The sequence below is a fragment of the Vulpes lagopus genome, chromosome 3, assembly GCF_018345385.1.
Source record: "Vulpes lagopus strain Blue_001 chromosome 3, ASM1834538v1, whole genome shotgun sequence".
Classification (NCBI taxonomy): Eukaryota; Metazoa; Chordata; class Mammalia; order Carnivora; family Canidae; genus Vulpes; species Vulpes lagopus.
Window position 1 is genome coordinate 38,885,468 of NC_054826.1, and position 25,919 is coordinate 38,911,386.

At 35.8% G+C, this 25,919-nt stretch overlaps 1 protein-coding gene across 2 annotated transcripts in view; it reads right to left on the reverse strand.

Moving 5' to 3' along the window:
• Positions 1-25,919, reverse strand: part of GABRB2 (gamma-aminobutyric acid type A receptor subunit beta2) — a 241,771-nt gene that overhangs the window by 105,670 nt on the left and 110,182 nt on the right. For both annotated transcript variants that reach the window (XM_041746851.1, XM_041746852.1), the window contains exon 6: positions 16,013-16,095. In XM_041746851.1, coding sequence (XP_041602785.1) covers positions 16,013-16,095 — 83 coding nt within the window. The remainder of the gene's footprint in view (positions 1-16,012; positions 16,096-25,919) is intronic.

Consider the following 25,919-nt stretch of genomic DNA (forward strand, 5'->3'; position numbering starts at 1 on the left):
CAATTAGACATTCACCTGCTAACCTCTGTGTCCTTTTTTAAGTTAATACAACTTCTCTAGGGCACCACATCCTCATTTGTAAAGAAGAAATAATATGGGGAGCTGCCATATGAGGTATTTAGGTGAGATCGTGTGTATATACACAGCATCATGCCTCATACAAAGTAAACATTTAATCAGTGGTAGTTACTATTATTGATGGTGGTGATCATTAACAATAAATACAATAATCACGGTACTGGCTACAATGGAGGTAGAAGCAGGAACAGAGAAGGTAGACTCTTTTTTTTTTTTTTTTTAATTTTTATTTATTTATGATAGTCACAGAGAGAGAGAGAGAGGCAGAGACACAGGCGGAGGGAGAAGCAGGCTCCATGCACTGGGAGCCTGATGTGGGATTCGATCCCGGGTCTCCAAGATCGCGCCCTGGGCCAAAGGCAGGCGCCAAACCGCTGCGCCACCCAGGGATCCCCGAGAAGGTAGACTCTAGAAGCTCTCCTGAAGAGAAAGGTATTGGATTTGTAAAAACAAATCAACAGTATTGAAAGCCTATTAAAAGGAAAATATCTTCTAGTGTAACACAGAGAGTCAGATGCAGGATCTGACAAAAGTCAGTCTGAGTTACAGTTCATTGGGCTGCAACTATCTAACAAAAACAACACGAGTCTTCAGGAAATGCTTCAGGGAAGGTCTGTGGGTGTATTTATGCCTCTGGCTTAGGATGTTCCCATCAGGTTTCATAAAGTGTTCTCCAGCTTTCACTAAAAATGCTAAGAAAGCCACAAATGTGGTATTTCACTTAATTAGGATCAAGTATAAAATGAAGCCCAGCCAAAAAGAGACAATTCTTGCTGAGAGCACTGTTGGCTCCTTCCTGAGCCTAAAGGAAAACCAGGTAACAAATTTGGACACGCACCACCCTTCCCCCACACATCTGCCATAGAAAAAATTGTAATATACAATGAGCACCTAAACTGCATTTTTAGTTTTAATGGGAAATTTCAAAACGGGGTGGGGAGGGGAGAGAAATGAGCATCAGAAACATAAAAGAAAGTGGCTTTCACCTTCAGAAAGGGAAATATACACAATGCAGAGTTTTGAGCAGAGCCTCATCAAACACTGTCCAGAGAGACTGAGGAACTCATTTAGTCTTTAAGAAAACACTCTACCCTTTAAGAACCATAATGGGAATCAGTCTTCTTGTAATTGCTCCTTGCTGTTCTTTGAGTTGAAAGCTGAGCCTGTGCCAACACATCTTAAACTTTACACCTGTGCTTACCACATGGTCCAAAGGGTGAGCACCTCTTAAGCTCTGGGCTCATTTAGTTACCAAGTCACCTTAACACAGGTGAGGGGTGGAAGGCTTTGTGTTTAGTTTACCTAGGTTTGGCATAGTATTTATGTTGATGTATACAGGGCAATAATCTGATAAGGGGCTGAGTCTACTATGCCAAAAAATACCTCCCCAAATTGTCTGTATCTAGAACTCTAGATTCCAAAGCTACTTGTTAATTCATGTGGAAATCTTGATCACTGTCAGGATAATATAGTCTATCCACATTCTACCTTTTGGTCTAGCATTTACTAAAGTACACATACACACTTCATTAACTGCTTCACTTTTCATACCATGTCAGAAACAGCCTAATGGTGGCTAAAGGGAAAGGAACGAAACAGGCAGATTTTCACCTGTGAGATTGGGAGATACCAATTTGATAACACTATGAATTCTGCTTCCTTTTAAGTTTGCCCACTTAAGAACAATAAAGTAATGGTTTCCTTTTCAATTAAGAAAATACAATTCTAATGCCCTTTGGCTTCCTTTTACATTTTTGAAAGTATTTTTGAAATCAGGTTATATGTAAAACCAGACTTTAAATTTTATAATTTCTATGATATAGTTTTTCAACTTCTATGAACTTACTTGTATTATTGTTACTCAGACTTATTCAAATGATGCAAATGTTCTAGAAACTTGCACTGTCCAATATGGCAGGAACTGGTCACCTGTGGCTACTGAACACAGGAAATATGCCTAGTGAAACTGAGGAACTGAATTTTTATTTTTTTATTTTAATTAATTTAAATTTAACATTTCATATTACATTGCACAGAAGAGCCATGTACATATACATATAATCATGATAGTATTTAATGATAAATAGCTTCAATCATACACAAATTATAACATTATTAACAGTAGCAACATAGTTGAATTATTATATGTTCCTCAATTGGGAACTGGTTAAATAAATTATGGTTTATTCATCCACATGTGGAATACTAGACAGACATGAGAAGTTATGAGAGGATTTCAGAAAATAAGATATTTGTGATATGCTACTAAAATTTTAAAATGAGCCTGAAAATTGTATGTGTAGTTAAAAACTGAATATGTGTATGAAAAAAGGAAAATTCTAGTTTAAGATGACATATTTACTTTTCCTGCCTTACTAGAATCTTATAGAAATAACTGTAAAAAGAACGGCAAAAATCCATGATAGCACTATAAATTATAGTAAAGTATTACATCAATGGGCTAGTGATTTTGAAAAATGTACTAAAGTTAGAATGTAGATGTGGTTATTTAGACAGAGAAAACCAAAGAAAGAAGTTGTGCATGAGAAGTGCAAAGGAAAGGGGCCATCTTCCCACTAAAGCCCTAGAGTAGTGTTTTCTTTATACTTGCAGTGTTAGCATCACCAGCAAATGTGAAAAATGCAGTCTTGAACCTCACTTCAGACTCACTTTAGTCAGAAACCCCAGGGAATGGGACCCAGGAATTTGTATTTAGCAAGCTCTCCAGGATATTCTCATGCTCACTCAAGTGTGAGAACTATGCCCTAGAGGACTCTCTTCCAACTTTGTTCATTGTCATCACCTGCAGAGCTTTTAAAATGACTGATTCAATAGGTCTGTGGAGTGGCCTGTTCATTTGGATTTTTAAAAACTTCCCAGGGGATCTGATGTACTGCGAAGTTGAGAACATATGCCTCAGAGAATTTGCAGATGCAGGAATTTTGCAGTAAGAGCCACCATGAAACCACCAGACCAGCCTTCTTGCTTCTCTTACATCTAGCTGTGGTGACTGCTCCTGAAATAATGATAGAAATAGGCTCCTTGAACAAAGTAGGGGCTGCCTGGGTTCCTCGTTTAGATATCGGGCTGAAGAGAGAATCTAAACAGAGCCCCAGACCAGTCTGGGCACTGCTACAAATGGAGAAAAATAAATAGTTGTTGTTCCATTAGATCCTCCTAGGAATGAAAGGGTAAAATAATGTTACGTGCTTAAGCCTCAGATGAGCTTTGGTTTCCTGTGAAAAATCTTAGTCCACTCTCCTAAAGGGGAAGACTGTCTTGGTCAGCATGCCCCATTCTCCCTCTGGCTCCATTCTCCTTATTCAGGGAAGAGGCTAAGAAAACAGCTATATAAATGTGCTAAGGAAACCCACATCAGTTCAGAACACCTGTATCAGGAACTTGTTGGTCAAACTAGCCCTTTATTTACAAATATGAATTGACTACCAAGATTAGCGGACTTACAAGGAAAATCATCAGCATAAAAAAGAAGGATCACAATAAGTAAACATACATCATCACTAAAGGAAATAGAAAGATGAAGAGAACAGAAGAAAACTTGTAAAATAATTTAAAATTATATCCTTAAAATAAAAAGGAAATTTTATAAGAAAACAAGTAACTATGCGAAATGAGTAATCAAATGATAAGAGCTCATAGAAATTGAAAACAGGGGGACGCCTGGGTGGCTCAGCGGTTGAGCATCTTCGCTTGATTTGGGGTGTGATCCCAGAGTTCCAGGATCCAGTCCCACATCAGGCTCCCTGCATGGAGCTTCCTTTGCCATTTGCCTGTGTCTTAGCCTCTCTCTCTTTGTGTTGCTCATGAATAAATAAAAAATTAAATCTTTAAAAAACTGAAAACAGGATGGTCAAAATAGTATACTTGCTACTAATAATTTCTTTAGAATAAAATAAATATTAGTAATCTGGAAGATAAAATTCTACAAATTTTATTTCAATCATTGAAGATAAATGTGGGACTCAAGGTGTCTCTGGGAATTCTAGAAAGAGAAAATAGAGACTACAGAAAGAGAAAATTTTAAATATGAATAAAAAATAAGATTTCTCTTTGGGGGAAACAAAAAACTTTAGATGGAAAGAGTTCAATATCATTATTTTCCTATTCAATAGTAGAGTGTACCGTTTATATTTAAGTCACTTCTTCACTTTCTTATAATGGAAGAATTAAAAGGATGGAAGTCCTAAAGTCCAGATACACAAGATCATAAATAATATCTTTATGAGGTGCCAGAGTTTCTAAATACACATCCTGGCACTTGCTTATTGTCAAAAGGGAATAATAATTGTTAAGCAGTGATCGTGTTCAAACAAAGTATCACACAGCAAGGAAGGGAAGACAAATCCTTCACTTCCACACCGCTAGGTACAATTCAAGAAAATAGGAAAATGGAACAGTGATGCAAATTAAATTTGTATGCAGTAGCACCACAGAGCATTTGCAATGCTCTTTGATTTTCTCTAGATAAGTAATTATGATTAAGTCCCACTGGAATGTCACAGAAATATTTTTCTAACGTGAATAATTCTAGGATCACCCAAAATACTTGGTAGTTTCATGATTTAATATTATCACCACACACACACACACACACACACACACACACACACACGTGCACATACATTGTCTTCTGCTGTGATGATTCTTAAAGCCTTAATGAGATCAAAACCCTCAAGAAGGTTCTAAATTATTTAGAAAGTTAGGAAAATGTTTGTGTGGGGAAGTCTTATTCTTCTCACACAATGGTAAGAATTATTCCTGTGAGGAAAATCTGAGAAAAGAAAGATCACTAGCTAAATAACAACAGACCATCAGCAAAACACATAGCAAGTCCTCGCCTCAGCAATCAGACAACAAAAATACATTAAAGGCATTCAAATTGGCAAAGAAGAAGTCAAACTCTCCCTCTTCGCCGATGACATGATACTCTACATAGAAAACCCAAAAGACTCCACCCCAAGATTGCTAGAACTCATACAGCAATTTGGTAGCGTGGCAGGATACAAAATCAATGCCCAGAAATCAATGGCATTTCTATACACTAACAATGAGACTGAAGAAAGAGAAATTAAGGAGTCAATCCCATTTACAATTGCACCCAAAAGCATAAGATACCTAGGAATAAACCTAACCAAAGAGGTAAAAGATCTATACCCTAAAAACTATAGAACACTTCTGAAAGAAATTGAGGAAGACACAAAGAGATGGAAAAATATTCCATGCTCATGGATTGGCAGAATTAATATTGTAAAAATGTCAATGTTACCCAGGGCAATTTATACGTTTAATGCAATCCCTATCAAAATACCATGGACTTTCTTCAGAGAGTTAGAACAAATTATTTTAAGATTTGTGTGGAATCAGAAAAGACCCCGAATAGCCAGGGGAATTTTAAAAAAGAAAACCATAGCTGGGGGCATCACAATGCCAGATTTCAGGTTGTACTACAAAGCTGTGGTCATCAAGACAGTGTGGTACTGGCACAAAAACAGACACATAGATCAATGGAACAGAATAGAGAACCCAGAAGTGGACCCTGAAATGTACGGTCATCTAATATTCGATAAAGGAGGAAAGACTATCCATTGGAAGAAAGACAGTCTCTTCAATAAATGGTGCTGGGAAAATTGGGCATCCACATGCAGAAGAATGAAACTGGACCACTCTCTTTCACCATACACAAAGATAAACTCAAAATGGATGAAAGATCTAAATGTGAGACAAGATTCCATCAAAATCCTAGAGGAGAACACAGGCAACACCCTTTTTGAACTCGGCCACAGTAACTTCTTGCAAGATACATCCACAAAGGCAAAAGAAACAAAAGCAAAAATGAACTATTGGGACTTCATCAAGATAAGAAGCTTTTGCACAGCAAAGGATACAGTCAACAAAACTAAAAGACAACCTACAGAATGGGAGAAGATATTTGCAAATGACATATCAGATAAAGGGCTAGTTTCCAAAATCTATAAAGAACTTATTAAACTCAACACCAAAGAAACAAACAATCCAATCATGAAATGGGCAAAAGACATGAAGAGAAATCTCACAGAGGAAGACATGGACATGGCCAACATGCACATGAGAAAATGCTCTGCATCACTTGCCATCAGGGAAATACAAATCAAAACCACAATGAGATACCACCTCACACCAGTGAGAATGGGGAAAATTAACAAGGCAGGAAACAACAAATGTTGGAGAGGATGCGGAGAAAAGGGAACCCTCTTACACTGTTGGTGGGAATGTGAACTGGTGCAGCCACTCTGGAAAACTGTGTGGAGGTTCCTCAAAGAGTTAAAAATAGACCTGCCCTACGACCCAGCAATTGCACTGTTGGGGATTTACCCCAAAGATTCAGATGCAATGAAACGTCGGGACACCTGCACCCCGATGTTTCTATCAGCAATGGCCACAATAGCCAAACTGTGGAAGGAGCCTCGGTGTCCATCGAAAGATGAATGGAGGGATCCCTGGGTGGCGCAGCGGTTTAGCGCCTGCCTTTGGCCCAGGGCGCGAACCTGGAGACCCAGGATCGAATCCCACGTCAGGCTCCCGGTGCATGGAGCCTGCTTCTCCCTCTGCCTATGTCTCTGCCTCTCTCTCTCTCTCACTGTGTGCCTATCATAAATAAATAAAAATTAAAAAAAAAAAAAAGAAAAAAGAAAGATGAATGGATAAAGAAGATGTGGTTTATGTATACAATGGAATATTACTCAGCAATTAGAAACGACAAATACCCACCATTTGCTTCAACGTGGATGGAACTGGAGGGTATTATGCTGAGTGAAATAAGTCAGTCGGAGAGGGACAAACAGTGTATGTTCTCATTCATTTGGGGAATATGAATAATGGTGAAAGGGAATATAAAGGAAGGGAGAAGAAATGTTGGGAAATATCAGGAAGGGAGACAGAACATAAAGACTCCTAATTCGGGGAAACGAACTAGGGGTGGTGGAAGGGGAGGAGGGCGGGTGTTGGAGGGGAAGGGGTGACGGGCACTGAGGTGGACACTTGACGGGATGAGCACTGGGTGTTTTTCTGTATGTTGGTAAATTGAACACCAATAAAAATTAATTAAAAAAAAACACATATAGCATATACTTAAAACCTTAGTTAGCATGTGATTTTCATTTTTTCCTAAATAGCACTGCTCCCAGATGTATATGCATATGGGATCTGCATCTTCACAGAAACCAGTCCTTGCTTACTTGTCCTTTAACTGGAGTCCTACATATTTTTGCTGGTGCCAAGTAACCTTTAACCCAGAGCTCTGTAGAAATCATATAATCCTATCACTTGCTCATTGTAAGAATCCCCTTTCCCCCAGAAAATGGTCTTACAGAGCAATAAACCTACAAGATTTTCACCAGCTGTAACTGCTATGAACTTTTTTTATATAAATATTTCAATCCAAAATTGCCTTTTTGCATCTTTCATCATTAGCCTAGTTTTGCCCTTAGAGCAGATACAGTCTGCTCTTTTAAGAGGAAATGCTGTAATGTTTTGAAAACAGCTATCCCATTCAAATACTGCCACTCTCTCTCCCTGGTTTTCTGTTCCTCAAAATTCACCTCTCTTCTCACTCATTTATTCTGCTAATTTATCGTACTCCATGGTTTACCTATCACTCATATTTTGTTTATTCTGACTGCTAAATATCCCTCTTAACGTGTTGTGACTCTACATGAGTGCAGTATTCCAGGTGCAGTTGATAATGATAATAATAATAGTATAAAGATAACTAGCTATGGAAATACCAGTACCAAGCATAGCACAAAGATCTCCGTCTTGATTATCTTGTTACCTATAGAGTATTGTAATATTGTAGAGATGAGAAACCAGAGCTTGTAAAAACTAAGTGATTTGTTTGGTTAGCTTGAGAAATTGATACCAGAAAACTACCAGTATTCAATAAATGTCCTCTTATTCACTATACACATTAACTCAGAATCCTATCCAATCACCACTTCCTCTGTGATAGCTATTTTGAGTATAATGACACTCCAAGGTGCCATTAATTTTCACTTTAGGAGTGGAAGAACACAATGCCTTTTCCTCTAAGTTCTTAAAAATCTTGCATGAATATTTACTAAAATATTCACCAGTGCATAGCATAAACTATATTCAATATATATTAACCTGTACCATATTAGATATGGATTCAATACCTTAATCTGTTTAAATGTATCAATCTATATTGATCTGTTTAATAAGGATTATTTTGAATAGTTGTTGAAAAGATAATAGAGCCTTTACTCCATCAATAATCAAACAGCAAGTTATTTTATATAATATCCAAATTGAAATTCAGTAAGACAACAATAGGCACATTGCTATTTCTTCCTTTCATAAAGCATGGTGAACATCTCTAGGAAGAAGAGAGACCTGTGCCAACACACTCTCACTCACTCATAGGCACATTTTGCTACAGTGATTGCACAGACTTTAGATGGTCATCAGGTGATGACTATCTTCTCTGGCCAGTTTAAAATGTTAGCAAAATCACAAATGGACTATATTTTACAATGGGCTGCACTTTCATTTCATCTAAGTACAGATGTCAAAGAGCTTTTAAATCTCCCTCTTTGGATTTTGAGGCTAGCTATTAATTCTTTTCCACTTGATAGAAGTAGAAGAAATTAATTTGCATTTTATACTGTAGGCACAGCTGGCTGAGACATTCTATGAGTAAGTAGACGGCCATACAGATAATGAGACTTACTTAGAATGTTAAAGCAAGAGCTGGAATAAGATCTACAAAAGTTGAGAAGGGCAATGCTGTGTTTTGGGTCTCTCCTTGGCTGGATTTACTAGATCTCATAATGAAGTCAAATTTGTGGCAGTGAGGAATCTTTAAATGTAATAAAAGCAGTGTGATAATAACAATAATAATTAATTACCAGTTACTGCTTATTAGATGCTTAACATGTACCAGGCAAATTGCTACATTCTTTATCTTTATTAGTTCATTTAATCCTCAACGTGATATGGAATATATTATTATTCCCATTTTATCTATGAGGGAACTGAGTCAGCTCAGCTAAATTGGGTGACTTCTATGACATAATGTAGGTAGTCAATGAGCATGAGAGGCCAGCAACAACTGGTTTCTGATGCTGTCAGGAAGGCAGAGTTAGGATTTTTTTTTCTTTTTTTTTTCTTATATCCTAAAAGGAGATGCCTGACTGACTATCCCAGTGAACACTTGACATAGCCCTGTGAAGTTACCTATGAAAGAGCTGCTGGGAAAGTTATATACTCTCTAATTGATGGTGAATCACGCCAAGGCTGGAACTGGCTGAAAAACAAGAACACTAAGAAAAAGAGCATTAACCTTATTCTCTGAGACACGGGCTGACCAGTCCAAGACATCCAGAGACGGGCTGAGATAAAAGCACACAAACAAATGAGGGGAAAAAGAAGGAGAGAAACTTTTGGGTTTTTGTAATGTGAGCAGCCTGTCAATGGATCTAGTTGAGAGAATTCCACACTCTCTTTCAAACAAGTGGCTCACATACCCCAAGTGGGGAACCTGGAAATAGGGTTTAAGAATTTATAAGACTATCTTACCTTTCTGAGGAGGAGAGTGGGGCCATGTAGCTCATATTGGTATTGGGCAGCTAATCTCACTCAGAATTTACAAGATTAGCCCCCTAACTTTTCCCATTTCAAAGATATATAATACTCTCTTTGCCCCCTTTGCACTATTTTTCATTTCTAGATGAAACATATTAAATAGCTTTGCAATAAGCTCAATCCTTATTCCCTCACTCAGAATCAAGTTATATTATTTTCTCTGACATTAAACCAATATACTAATTGCTAAAATAGAAACAGGGTAATAATGATTTAGTAATGCCACCATTAAGGTCACTTGCATTTGAGAGAAGTAGGGAAGAAAGGCAGAAGAGGGAAGGAGGGAGAGAAGAAGTGAATGCCTAGAGTTTGCTTAACAGAAGGAAATGGTTAAGGTCGAATGTCAGACATCAACTTCAGAGCTAATTCTTTAAGAGATAGGATCCTAAAGTCATTTCAATAAGCTTAATTAGTTAACTACCTACTTATAATAGTAAGACCTAATTAGTTAACTACCTACTTTTAATAGACCTGTATATCATATATATATATATAATTAATATAATACCATATTTCATTATCATTCATATTAATTCATATAACAGTGATTTTTTTGTCTGGTTAAATATGAATAAATTCTGATTTTTTATAAGTATAAGATATTTTCTTGGTTTCTACAATTAGGATCTTCTATAAATCTGGTCCCTATAAAATCAGTGGCTTTAAAAGCCAGCTATCAATTACCACTTCAGCACAGAGCCATTCCACTCAGTGGCTGCATGACCTTGGGCAAATCTATTTACCTCTTTGAATCTGTTTCCTTAGATGTAACATATAAATATTAATACCTACCTATAAACTTTTAGTTAAAAATGCTCACAAAAGATAAAGAAGGTCACTGTATGATTATAAAGGGGTAAATTAATAAAAAACATATAACAATCATAAACATGCAACATTAGAGCATCCTGGTATATAAAGAAACTACTAACAGAACTAAAAGAAGAGATAGACAGGAATACAATAATAGTTGGGGACTTTAATAACCCACTCTCAGCAATGGCTAGATTATCCAGACAGATAATCAATAAAGAAACAGAAGATTTGAACACTATAGACCAAATGGACCAAAGAGATATACAAAACATTCCGTCCGATAGAAAAAGGATATACATTCTCCTCAAGCCTGCACAGAACACTTTCTAGGATAGATATTACGTTAGGTCACAAAACAAGTTTCAAAAAATTCAAGAAGACAGAAATTATATCAAGGGTCTTTTTCTGACCACAAAGGTATGAAACTAGAAATCAATAGCAGTAAGAAAGCTGGGAAATGCACAAATGCATGGAAATAAAACAATCTTGAACCACCAATGGTTAAAAAAGGAAATAAAAATGGAAACAAAAAAAAATCTTAAGACATGAAATAGAAACAATATATCAAAACCTATAGGATGCAGCAAAAGCAGTTCTGAAAATTTATAGTTACAAACAGATGTATTGGGATAAAAGAAAGATCTCAGATAAACAACCTAACATTATATCTCAAGGAACTAAGAAAAGAAGAACAAACTGAGACCGAAGTTAGCAGAAAGAATGAAATAATAAAGAGTGGAACAGAAATAAATGAAATAGAAAAGCAATGAAAAGAAAAAAGCATAAGAAAAATTAAAATTCAGAATTCATTCCCTAAAAACAAGATTGGTAAATCTTTAGCTAGACTAACCAAGAAAAAGAAGTGAACTCAAATAAATAAAATTATAAATGAAAGAGGAGACATTACAACTGATACCACAGAAATACAAAGGATCCAAGTGACTACCATGAACAATCATATACCAATAAATTAAACAACTTAGAAGAAATTAATAAATTCCTAGAAACATACAATCTATTAAGATGGACTCATAAAGAACTAGAAAATACGAGCAGACCAAGTAACAAGTAACAAGGAGAATTGCGTCAGTTCTCAATAACTTCTCAACAAAGAAAAGCCCAGAACCAGATGTTTTCACTGATGAATTTTATCAAATATTTATTTATTTCCAAACATGTAAATGAAAATTAATGGCAATCCTTCTCAGAACTCTTAAAAATGCTGAAGAGAAAGGAATGCTCTCAAACTCATTTTACAAAGTCAGTGTTATCCTGACACCAAAGCTAGATAAGACTACTGCAAGAAACTTACAGGCTAATATCCTTGATACATATAGATGCAAAAATTCTTAACAAAATACTAGCAAAACAAATTTAATAGCACACTAAAAAAATCATACACCATGAGCAAGTGGGATTTGTCCCTGGGATGTAGGGATGGTTCAGATGCAGATCAAAAATGTTATACATCAAATTAATAAAATGAAAGAAAAAATCATCTGAATAGATGTAGAAAAAGCATCTGACATAATCCAACATCCTTTCATGACAGAAACTCTTGACAAATTTAGTATAGAAGGACTGTACCTCAACATAATAAAGGCTATATATGATAAATCCATAACTAACATCATACTCAATGGTGAATGATTGAAAGTGTTTCCTCTAAGATCAGGAACAAGATAAGAGTACCCACTCTCAGCACCAGCACTCTTGTTCAGCATGGTACTGAAACTCCTAGCCAGAAAAATCAGGCAAAAAAAAAAAGAAAGAAATAAAAGATACCCAAATCGGTAAAGAAGTAAAATTATTCTGTTTGCAGATGACATGAAAACCCCAAAGACTGCCAAAAAATTAAAAGAATATACAAAGTTGCAGGATACAAAATAAACATACAAAAATCAGTTCCATTTCTATACATGTTTATATTTCTAGAAACAAAATAAAATAAACCCATTTACAATAGCATCAAAAACAACAAAATACTTATGAATAAATTTAACCAAGGAGGTGAGAGATCTGCACAATGAAAAGCATAAGACATTGATGACAGAAAGTGAAGACATAAATAAATGGAAACATAGCCCATATTCACAGATCAGAAGAATTAATATTATTAGCATGTCTATATTACCCAAAGCTACCTATAGTTTTAATGCATCCCCTATCTAAATTCCAATGTATTTTTATAGAAATACTATATATTTAAGAAACTATATTTAAGAAAACAATCTTAAAATTTGTATGGAACCACAAAAGACCTTGAATAGCTAAAGCAGTCTTGATCAAGATAACAAAGCTGGAGGCATCATACTTTCTGATTTCAAACTATACTGCAAAGCTATAGTGATCAAAACAGTATAGTATTGGCATAAAAAGAGATACAAAGACCAATGAACAGAATCAAAAGCTCAATATAAACTCTCACATATATGGTCAACTCATACTTGACAAGGAAGCCAAGGATACTCAATGGGAAAAAGAGCCTCTTCAGCAAATGGTGTTGGGAAAATTGGTATATACTTCAAAGAGAATCTGTATCAGGGAAATGTAAATCAAAATCATGATGAGATATTGTTTCACACTTGTTAGAATGGCTATTATCAAAAAGATAAGAGAACAAGTGCTAGTGAGGATGTGAAGAAAAGGGAATCTTGTGCACTAATGGTGCAGATGTAAATTGGTACAGACCACATAGAAAACAAGCATGAAAATTTCTCAAAAAATTAAAAGTAGAACTACCATATCACCCATATTTACTACTTCTGGGTAAATGTATGAAGCAAATGAAATCTCCATCTTGAAGAGATACCCGCTTTTTTTACGTTCGTTGCAGAATCATTTATAATAGCCAAGACATAGAGACAACTTAAATGTCCACTGACGAATGAATAGGTAAAAAAAAAAAAAAAAAAAAAAAGTGATACAATGGAATATTCAGTTAAAAGAAGGAAATCCAGGGATGCCCAGTGGCTCAGCAGTTGAGCATATGCCTTTGGCCCAGGGTGTGATCCTGAAGTCCTGGGATCGAGTCCCACATGAGCTCTTGCATGGAGCCTACTTCTCCCTCTGCCTGTGTTTCTGCCTCTCTCTCTCTCTGTGTCTCTCATGAATAAATAAAATCTTTACTTTAAAAAAAAGGAAATCCTGTCATTTGTGACAACATAGACATAACTTAAGGGAATTCTTTTAAAGATTAATTGATTGATTGATTGATTGAAGAGACCACGTCGTGAGTGGGGAGAGGGACAGAAGGAGGAGAGAGAGAATCTCAAGCAGACTCTGTGCAGAGCACAGAGCCCAGTGCAGGACTCATTCTCAGGGCCCTGAGATTATGACCTGAGCTGAAACCAAGAGTTGATTACTCAACCGACTGAGCCACCCAAGACCCTCAGAACTTAAGGTAATTATACTAAGTGAAATAAATCAGACAGAGAAAGACCAATAGTGTATGATCTTATTTATATATGGATCTAAGAATTAATACTGAAGTCATAGTATTGACTTCATAGTATTGTCAACTTGGTGGTTGACAGGGGTGAGGGTATGGGGAGATGGTTGAATGTAGTTAAAGGGTTACAAATGCTCAGTTAGAAGATGAGTAAGATCTGGGTATCCACAGAATGGTGACTATAGTTAACAACTCTGTATTTTATACTTGAAAGTTGCTATAGGAGTAGATCAGTTCAAACACACACACACAAGGTAACTGTGTGAGGTAATGGATGTGTTAACTAACCTTATTGTGGCAATCACTTCACTATATATATATATATATATATATATATCATCACATTGTACATCTTAAACTTACACAATGTTATATACCAATTACATCTCAGTAAAGTTAGGGGAAAAAAAACTACCCCATTTAACAGGGTAACTGTGATTTGAAATAAGAGATGTAGAAGCCCCTTTATTAAAATATAAACTTTCTAAAAGTCTGAAGAATTATCATGTTAATTTTAAAATATTCATGTCAGAATTATAATTTAACTACATTAAATACCTGGGTGTTGCCTGTGCCCTTAGGCATTAGTTCTTTAAAATAGAAAGGCCTTGTTTACTTACCTGAGGGGGTTGTGAACAGCTCAAATGAAATAACATCAGCGCAAGTGCTTTAACTATGTGTACAATTATGATTATTTAAAATTCCACTCAAATTTCATCATGAGTTCTCTTACCATAAAAATTCATTATAGTACATGACAATCTACTTTAAAATAAACCTTACTCCAACTATTTGAAACAACCAAAGAATTTGGACTTTGGAGAACATTCTAAACTTAAATTGTATCATAAGTCATGAAAATGCAAAGTTATCCCAAAAATATTTACATAAAAATAATCATCAATATCCTATAGACCAGTTTCTGTAAATAGTTCTTTATTGAAAAGATCAAACATGAAAATGATGATTTGATAACACAAGTATAAAATCAAGTTCTTAAAAAAATGCATGTAAATGTAATATTATCCCTGGAAGCTATGTTTTTTTAATGGGCAAAATACCAGCAATGTGCCATACAGGCTTGTATTTCTACTCAGAGTAGTGACTTAAATTTGCAATGCTTGTCACAGCTAGAGTTCCTCGTAACAGCTGAGAGTGTCCTATCTGCACAGCAGTCAAAGTTACTCATTATCTAGAATGCTGGATATAAAATCAGCAGCTTCCAATTGTTTGGTGGGATGAGGTATGAAAACATTGCAAAGAACTGACAAAGAAAAGAAGATCAAAATCCTATTCCATCTCAAATGACCTCTGTGCATGACCTCCAAAATGAAGATAGATCATGAAGTCAATGTTTTCACCCACCCAACAGGGTAGGTGATTGAGTCATCAAGAAGGACACTGAAACTGTGGCCCAGAAAAGCAAGAACACTGCAAAACAGGTCAGCACAGGAAAGAAAATAAACATGCATATATATATATATACCATCCTTGGTCATTGTATGGCTTTCAGCAAGAATATAAAATAAGTTTTAGAAACTGACAACATCCCCCGAAACAAAAAACATCCCACCAATCCACACTCTGTGAATGTTTCAACTGGTCCAGAGGCCACATTTATTTTGCAATTGCAAAGAGATAACATTTGTGAAAGGCAAAGACAACTGAGATTTCCTATGTCACCCTGGCTTTACCACCTATTTTCCCTTCTGTTGTAGCTCTATGCACCATTTCCATACTTTAAATGCCTGGAATAGCCTTTGGTCTCCTTCCAGGCTCTTAGTGTCTTCCTTTTATTGCTAGATTATGTCTTCTCTTATACATGTCTCCCAGGGATTTAGAGATGAGACTAAGAGGTTGGCAGCATCACTGAGGAAAGACACTGTATCTCCCTCTACCAGATTTACTGCAGTAGCAGGACATTTTCAGGACCTGTGGTTTGGGCATGAGCCAGAATAATCTTAAAGCAGAGTTCAGTCTAGCTGCATTCTTAGAAAAACTTACAGCTTTCAATTTCCAAGGTGCAATTTTGTTCATCCAGTGGGTACCGTCTTAGGTCCATCATGCAGGCAGCTGTAGTTGTGATTCTAGAAGAGAAATAGCAACAATATATGCTGTTAGCTGGTCCATGGCTGGTGTTGAAAAAATTAAATCCAAGTATCAAAGAGGGCAGAACTGGGCCTCTAGAAGACTGATTTAGCCAAAGTTCTAGTGAAAAAGGGTGTTATAGCTTCAGATAACCATTTTCCTTTATAAGCCTCAGGCTGATTTATATATAAAAAAAAGACGGGACTAAATCAGTATTTCCCCAAGTGTGGTTCACTACCTACTTGTACTAAACAAAATCACCTGAGAGGGTTTATTAAACAGACGTTTCCATGCTCCAGAATGTCTTGGTGTAGGGAGGGGTGGTCCCAGGGCTCTTTATTTTACAAGCATCACAAAGTGATTAAGAATATCAACATAGATAGTTCCTCTTCCATTCATATTTGTTTCCTCTTCCCTCAAATCTAATCTTCATTAAATCTTGGTTTTGATTCATTATTTTTGACATTTCTATGCATAGTATAGTACTTTGCAAGTGCTTTAACACAACACACAATCAGCCTTTCATCTATTGCCTGATTTGTTCTGTGCTGAGTAATCTGCTATTTTCATGACCTGTTAGTGTCCTCCTATGGGCTGGCACAGTTACTGATTTAAAATACCTGGTTCCTTTATTATTTTATCAGAGATATGAATATGTCCCTTTAATGTCTATATTTCTCTATCTTCATTTTTCACTAATCTCTTATTAAAGACCTACTAAAAGGAGTCAAAAAGCATATAGTCCTAAGTGGTTTGTTAATATATATTTTCTGATCAATATAGCAGCATAAAGTCATGAAAAACACAAGTTTTAGAATACAACAGATAGAGGTAAAAATTCTAATTCTGTATCACTAACTGACATCAACGTGGTTAATATATTTTCACCAACCTTAGTTTCTTCATCTATAAGAAGGGGATATTATTAACAACAACATAATAATAACATAACAAGGTTTCTAAAAAGATTAATAATTGGGAATCCTGGGTGGCTCAGCGGTTGAGTGTCTGCTTTTGGCTCAAGGTGTGATCCTGGAGTCCCAGGATCGAGTTCCACTTCTGGGTCCCTGCATGGAGCCTGCTCCTTCTGCCTGTATCTCTGCCTCTCTCTCTGGGTCTCTCATGAATAAATAAATATTTAAAGAAAAGATTAATAATTTATGTAAGGAATAAAAAAAAGTACCTACATATAGCGGGTCCTTTATATCTACTTAAAAAAAACTTATACAAGAAATTGATATTGAATTTGATCAACTTTGGCCTACTCTACTCTGAAGGGCGCTTTACTATGAGTTGGGAATAGAGAAATAAGATACAGTCCCAGCTTGAGAGAAACAGTCCCCAGCTAGACATTTTTCACTGGAAAGTTGGGCAGAGTTTAAAAGTAATCTAAGTAGACTGAGTTTATGAAATTCCTCAGTTAGGTGTGGGAGTCCCACTCCTCAGTTGTAGGATGAAAATAAGTGATTAACTCAATGTAAGTAGTTCATGCCTCTTTAGTTTAATTACTGCTTCATTAAGGTTTGTGCTCTGTTAATTTCTGTTTTTCTTTTTAGCAATAAGTGAGTATCCTAAGGCTGATGTTCATCCCCAATTCCCTCCTTTTCTTCACCAGGAGTTAGCTACTCTGCCTGGGCTCATTTTCATCTCCACTGCCTCCTTCAAAATCTATGGCCCCACTGCCTCACCTCATATTATTACAGTAAATTGATCTCTTGGCCTTCCATTTGCCCCCCTACTATCCATTATCCACACAGCTGTCAGATCTTTTAAAAATATAGATTTAAAAAAAATAAAAATAAAAATAAATAAAAATATAGATTTTATCACTCCTCTGCTTAATTTTTTTTTGTTCTCCCAATAAAATCCAGAGTCTTGGCTGTGTCCTACTGTGCTCTGAATAATCTGCCTCTTCCTTCCCAATATTATCTCATACCAAGTCCTTACTATCTTCCAGTCTGCACATTTGTTCTTTCTGCCTAGAACATGTGTCTCCCCGATCTTCGTAAGTCCTTCTCTTCTGATCCTTCAGCTCAATAATCACTTCCTCTGAGAGGCTTTACCCAAGCAGCCCACCCAAAGTAGCTGCCTTAACTGATGTTCCATTTTAACCTATTTATTTCCTTCAGGCAAGTATCACAATCTGAAATTATCTTTTTTTTTTTTTTTTTTGCTTTTTAAAATTTAGTTTCAAGTGTATAACATAATGATTTAACAATTACTAAACCATAAGAAAAGAATGAAATCTTGTCATTCATGGTAACATGGATGGACCTAGCAGATATTATGCTAAGTGAAATAAGCTGGAGAAAGAAAAATACCATATGATTTCACTTATATGTGGAATATAATAAACAAAACAAATGAACAAGCCAACAACAACAAAGAAAGAAACAGACTCATAAATATAGAAAACAAACTGGTGATTGCCAAAGGGGAGGGATTAAGATGATGGGTGAAATAGGTGAAGATGATTAAGAAGTAAAAACAAAAGGGGCAGCCTGGGTGGCTCAGTGGTTTAGCACCTCCTTCATCCCAGGATCAAGTCCCACGTCAGGCTCCCTGTGTGGAGCCTGCTTCTCCCTCTGCCTGTCCCTCTCTCTCTCTCATGAATAAATAAAGTCTTTAAAAAAAAACAGAAAAAGAAAGATGCTTTAAAGTACTATTTCTCTCAATAAAATGTAATCCATTAGGGGTACAGGCTTTGTTTTATTTATTGTAAGAGAATCAATAAACATCTGTTGGATAAATAAAAATATGAATTATAAAGAGGCAAGCAGTTGGTTTTGCTGATTATAAATCTTTTATTTGGAGGATTATCTTATTTCATTATTTCTCTTTTCTTCAACTTTTAATGTGCCTTAAGTTTTAGGGATTCTTCCCATATTTTTAACAGCAAATGTTAATTCATTTAATTAACATTGTGTATATATAGTACTAGAGTTTATCTTATCATCAAACTGATTGTTTTGCTTTCAATGGGACTTGTCAAATAACGTTTTACAAATACTAAAAATTAAATAAAAAATAAATTTCACATTAATTATTTACTCAGGGCTTAAAAATGACAAACCATTTTGACTACGCAATATATGACTGAATTTCTCACTGGTCCATCTGTCTACTGCCCTTCTTTTCTTCCTTCCTTCCCTCCTTCCTTCTTTTTTTGTGTTTTAACATGTAGTTACAACCTGAATTGCTACTAACATAGGAGAAACCTGTATTATGTAGAAGATAAATTTTCAAAGAAAATAAAATTAGTATATGATGGGCATACCAAAACTCCCATGTTACTTCTATAAAATAGCAGAAATCATCCATCTTGAGAAACTAGAATAAAGTAACTTCAAATGACAGAATGAACACAAAGGACATTAAAGGTACAAGGGCACACGTACAATTTTAAAAAAACAGAACCATAAACAGATGCTCAACTGTGTGAGATGAAGCCTGCAATAGCTACTATATAGGTTGTGGTTCACACTTTCTGATGATACATATTCATGGCAACTAACATCTGTGAACTAGTGCTGTAAACATGAGTGCTATGAACAAGAAAAATAAATTGTCTAATGCTATTGCAGATGAAATGAGTTTCCACCCATATTTAAAAAATAAAGTAGATGAAAGTGTTTTTCTCACATCAACATTTGTATTTACACCAATGTTTTACTTTTTTAATGCTATAATATACTTCATGAAACAAAAAAATACATATATAAATATTTTCTAGTCAATGTTTTCAAGGCATTTGTGTCTCCTATTGGGTTAAAGCAGAAACTCTATAGACAAAATAATCCCTTTTGAGTCCTGTTCATATAGACCAGAACAAGTAAGCTGGGGTGAATCACTTAGATCCTGTAATACTTGGATGCTCCTGAACATTTGAATGAAAAACTTGCCATCCTAATTGGTTATGAGATGGTAAAAACAAGAAGAGATCTTTACCTCGTAAAATGTTCTGTGATTTTTGTTATGACACCTGCTAATAAGCAGATACAGTGATAACTATTTTGACCAGTGGTTGGTATTTGAAAATATGTGTAGAATACTCACACACCCATATTAAAAGCAAAGCAGAGCTATAAAATATGATGTAAATAGCAACCGAATACATAAATATTTAAAAAAATTATGCCATCTATGTATGCAGATTTTAAAACAAGGCACAGACATGTGTGACAAACCTGCATCTTTTCCACATGATTTATAAGATCAGGAACTACATATGTTTTTGTCTTATTTGTTTCTCAAGCACTTTGGCAGGTCTCTGGCACATATCACTAACCCAAGATTAAAACAGTAAAAATAATAATAAAGAGAAGAAAAAAGAAAGCAAAGGTCATAAGCATTCTCAAACTGAGAATTTTGAAACAATTCTCTATATTAAGTACCTCATTTAATTTATTTAAAAAATTCTAAACTCAAAGAATTATAGAAGAGGCTACTCAGAAATGAATCTTATTCAAAAAAGTTTAATGATCAACATCAAAAATCTGTTCTTTGGAACTTTATGATTTATAGCAGTGCTAAGTTTCCGTAGGAATAAGTCAATACAACAAATATACTTAATGGAGTATTCATGAATATGCCTTTCTGAATACTGTTAAACATCAATAATGGGCCTTAAATTACTCAACATTAGTAGTAGGAATCTTTGAAGTGAAGCTAGTAACTTATTATGCAGGTATCCTGACTAAATTTTAAGACTACAGTGAAATGTAGAGATGGCTTTGTCTTCAATCACAGGAAACAGTCAATGATGCTTTAAGAATGTACCTCATTTACATGTCACAAATTTTCTATACTTGCAAGTGGAAATGTGCCTTTTCGGGGGCTGAATACTATAATGTGGATGAAAGCCATCTTTGGGGAATGCCAATATTCTTTTTTTTTTAATTTATTATTATTATTATTTATTTATGATAGTCACAGAGAGAGAGAGAGAGGCAGAGACACAGGCAGAGGGAGAAGCAGGCTCCATGCACCGGGAGCCCGATGTGGGATTCGATCCAGGGTCTCCAGGATCGCGCCCTGGGCCAAAGGCAGGCGCCAAACCGCTGCGCCACCCAGGGATCCCGAATGCCAATATTCTGACTGGACTAAAAGATCTTTTGAGAAACTTTTTATTCCTTACCCATTGGGCCTTGTCAACTAAAAATAACTTGCATCATAAAATACTGATAGAGTGCAAGAAAACTATACATGTAACATACCCTAAAACAGTCACTAAAGGCACCTATGAAATCAGGAAATACAACAGTTCTGCTAGCATTTTGCACCAAAGTCATAACAAATATTTTATGGTGTCATTACCTGAGACTTAATGGTGCCACCATATCATTCCGAGATTGAATAGGATCAAAGATAGTTATTAAGTAATAATAAATGCCTTTGTCTCTCAGCCAATAGGAGATAACTCAAAATCAATGTGACATGTTTTGGTCCTTTCAACAGACTTTTTAAAAAAATTATTTATTTGAGAAAGAGAGAGTAAGGGGAGAAGGGCAAAGGGAAAGGGAGAGTGAATCTTAAGCAGACTCTGTGCAGAATGAGGATCCAGAAGCTGGGCCCCATCTCACAATTCTGAGATCAGCTAAAACCAAGGGTCTGGCACTTAACTGACAGCGCCATTCAGATACACAACAGACGTCTCAAGATGGGCTTCAGGCACTACAATATGTGGTCAAACAAGTACCTTAACAGGTGAGAAGCATGTTAGGATTTCAACCAGAGGTGATAAGAAAGTAACTGTGGATTTCTTTTATTTTTGTATTTTTTTTAAGAAAATCAAATACCTTACCTCCAACTATGTTCATTCTAAAGAGCTCATCTGAGTCACTTCCCCAAAAGGTACTTTAAAAGATTTTGCTTCTGTATCTCCAAGCAGACTTGATATTATTTTGTGTCTCACAACCACTTTAGTTGGGGAACTAATTTCTCACATACGTTCCTCTTGGGATATGCTCTTGCATTTTGTTGAGTAGGTAGAGCATTGATACAAGACTTAAATGACTTCAGCTTTGGCATTCTTGCTAGTGATAAACATGCTTCATACCAACTGATCACTCACTGAGTTCCAGGCATCATCTAGTGTTGCTTAAATGTATCATCTCATTTAATATCAGTGTCCTGTTATTCCCATTTTATAGATAAGAAAATGGAGGCAGAGAAAAGTAGAGTGATTTTCTCCAAAAGTCACAGAGTAAGTGGTGGAGTTGGGATTTAAACTAGAATGTTTGACTCCAGAGCCTACAGATTTAACTGTCATGCTATAACTAACCAGCTAGTTGACCTTGATAAAATCATTTAGCTTCTCTGGGTAACTGGACGATTTCTGAAATCCCAAATGAGCTTGGAAATTCTATAATCCTATGAAAATACATTACATGTTCTGTGACCCTGTATATTTTGTAATTGTGTTTTACCCACACATTCAAATGCTGTATTTCACAGCTGTTCATTCTGTTTTAGTCAATTATGTAGATTAGCCTACCCCAGACAAGCAAATACAGGCCTCTCCCCAAGGAGTCCCACTTAATATTCTCCCCTGATTGAAGGTCTCCCTCAGCATTTTTCTTCCAGCCTATGCTCTTGATTTACCTCCACAGAGTCCTGCTTAAATTAAAATCTCCAACACTCATGCATAATTGTTTTTAAAAGCTCTTTACAAGTCCTCATATAGAGTCACATGCGGTAGTATGCTCAACTTTGTAATCACCAAAAAAAGTAAGATTGCTAGCAATCATGTTCCCTTTTGATAAATCATGCATTTCAGATTAGAGCTATTTGTACTCGTCTGCAGCTGTTTGGCCTTCTGTGACTCTTTGCTTTTCTGGAATCTTATTCTCTCTAAAGATACTGTGACCATTTAAGGACTACAAGTTTCTGCCACAAATCTAGGTGCTATTATCAAAGATATTTCCTTAAATACCAAGACTGTAGAATCCAAACAGTAGTATTGAACAAAATCTCATTTTGTGAGTATATAAATCCTACTCAATCAAAAATATTAATCGATATGTGCATACAGTCTAAGTCTTTATTCCTCTGCAGTGACTCCCTTGTTTACCAAGATTTCCCACATTACATTCCTGATGGTCTCATCTGTAAATTGTGTGCTTATCTCAGGAATGAGAATATGCTTACTTCTCTCTAAATTATGTCTTACAGGAAGTCTGAGTCCCTGAGAAAAAGTAGTTGTTTTATTTTTGGATTCATTACCTAACAAATGAAATTTGATTTCAGATCAACATAAAGAATTTAACTGAACCAGAGCCACTTACCAACTAGAAAGACATATAGCTGGGACTCAGACTATTTCAACAATGATTTTGTTTTGTTTTCAAAATTTAAAACAGTGTCCAGAAAGCTTTTGTTGCATTAATTAAAATATATTCAAAATATTTAATTTTTATTTTTAACAGATTAGAGTCATATTATTTCAGAATAAGTTCATCAATTTTATTTTAGCCATTTATTTATTTATTTTAACAAAGTCAGTGTTTCACAGGTGCTGATTTATAGCTAGCCAGTGACAGGCTAAGGTTATAACCTCACCTGGGTCTGTTGCCACTTCTTCCAAATACCATCCAGTATTATTTTAAAATATAAACTACACATGCTGGATGTCTTTCTTTGTCTCTCCAGTTCCACTCTCTCCCCTTAATCACCATGTTTTGTAGTCTTACAGACATGAATGTTTGGACTTCATAAACTGTCTCCCTGATTGATTCTCTGGCTTCAGGTTGGATTTGACCACTGGGAGTTTAGAGGATGGAGGAGAGTGTGAAGGGGGGAACTGTTTCCTAGGCTCCATGCCTGCAGAGCTTGTGTGCAGGTTCCCCCTGACTGTGCCTTGTTCTCCCTCGTCAAGTGGGGCACACCAGAGAGTGGACGGCAATCCACAGATCCTATCTCTGTGAGGGAGGAAGTGCTGTTTTCTTTGTAAAGTTCCCTTTTAATACATTGTCTTCAAAGTATCCCATTTTTCAGTAAGTCATCTGTTTCTTGTTGGGCCCTTGAATGATAAAATATATTGTAGAAATGTATTTAAAATTTGAGGTTTTATGAGTTAGGCTGTCAAAAATATTAGAAGCATTCCATTCCTGGGTCCTTCGTCTTGGGATTGTAGGGATGAGGGGATGAAGGTTCTATCTTAAATGAACTTCCTCCTTCTATGAATGCAGTCTCCGTTCATTCCAGCCACAGAGGAAGCATTTTCCCTCCACCTTAGCTAACGTAGGCCTAACCCCCTCCCCACTGGTCACTGTCATATCCCATTTTACTTCTTTCATTATACTTGTCATTATCTGAAATTATCCCATGTATGCATTTACTTGTTATTTTGTCTCCCTAGTAGACTCAGGGTCTTTCTGCAGTTGAGTTTTCCAGTAGACCCTGAAGGATGCTCATCAGGCATCCTGACCTATAAAAGAAAGGGAGAAGAAGCCGAATTGCACACAAAAAAATAGTGCAAGATTCAGTCCCAATGACATGGAACTTCTGGAAGGAATATTACCATCATAGCTCCCACATGAGCCTGAAATGTCCTTTAAACTATCTCCTTCCCCATCACTGCTACACACACACAGAGAGAGAGAGAGAGAGAGAGAGAGAGAGAAAGAGAGACTTCTTCCTTGAGCAGCTGGCATCCAGCATCTGAGGAAAAGACATATCCTATGAAAAGCTCAGAGAAACATTTTTTTGTGTGTGTGGTAGATCCAGACTTTAACATGCCCTCAAAACATATTTTCCCTACAGTTCCCTATGGTTGCAACTATCGTAACCTTAACTAGTAAAGTAAAATAGGCTTTAATACAGTAATAGTAACAGTAACATAACTGCTGTTATGTTTTAAACAAGAAAAATGAATTCGACAAAGCTGCCTCCTATCACATACTGGCAACTCACCTTGTACTTCCAACTTCAACAAAATTCACACACACTGCAGTCTCTGGCCTTTCTGCCACTCTGATCTTTGATGCTAAAGATTTTCAACTAAATGGCAGTTTTACTATTTAAGAGTTAAATCTCTTACACAAAATAGGCACCAGATACGTGGAAAAAATGCTTAACACTATTAGAGACCACAAATTTGTAGAAATACAAATTAAGCCATGATTTTTATTGCTTACCTAATCAGCAAAAATATAAAAGAATTATAATATTCAGTACTAGAGATTCTGCAGGGAAACATACCTGGTATGCTGGTGGTAGAACTGTAAATTAGTACAAACTTTCTGGATGGTAATTTGACAACATCAAAACCCCCCAAATGAGCAACATTTGCTCCTGAAATTTCCCTTTAAGAAATTGTGAAAATTAAATCATGTAAAATTATATACAAAGACGTTAAATACAACTTTAAACTGAGAAGAAATGGAAGCATTTTATAAGGGATAAGTTGTAAGGATAATTAAATGCATTTTGACTTAGTAACATGATGTAGTGAAAAAACACTTCGAGAAGAGTGTGGACATGGAAAAGTGTTTTCCTCTGGGGGAAAAAAAATTAGAAAGCAGTGCAGCGCAAGTTCATATTTATTTAAAGAGGCATATTGGTACACACAGTTAAATGACTAGACGTATACTAAAATAAACAGTGGAAATGTAGTTGGTTTTTGTTTTCTTATAGTTTCACCATTTTTGTGATGAATGCATATTGTTTTTCTCTCTGAAAATGTTAAGATAATTTTCCCTGTCTGCTTTAATCTCAATGAAGACTATTTATTATTGTTTACTTATTCTATCTGCAGCAACATTTGTTCCGTATTGAGAACATTTGATAATGCTCGGGATACTTGGATTCCATGGGTTGGAAA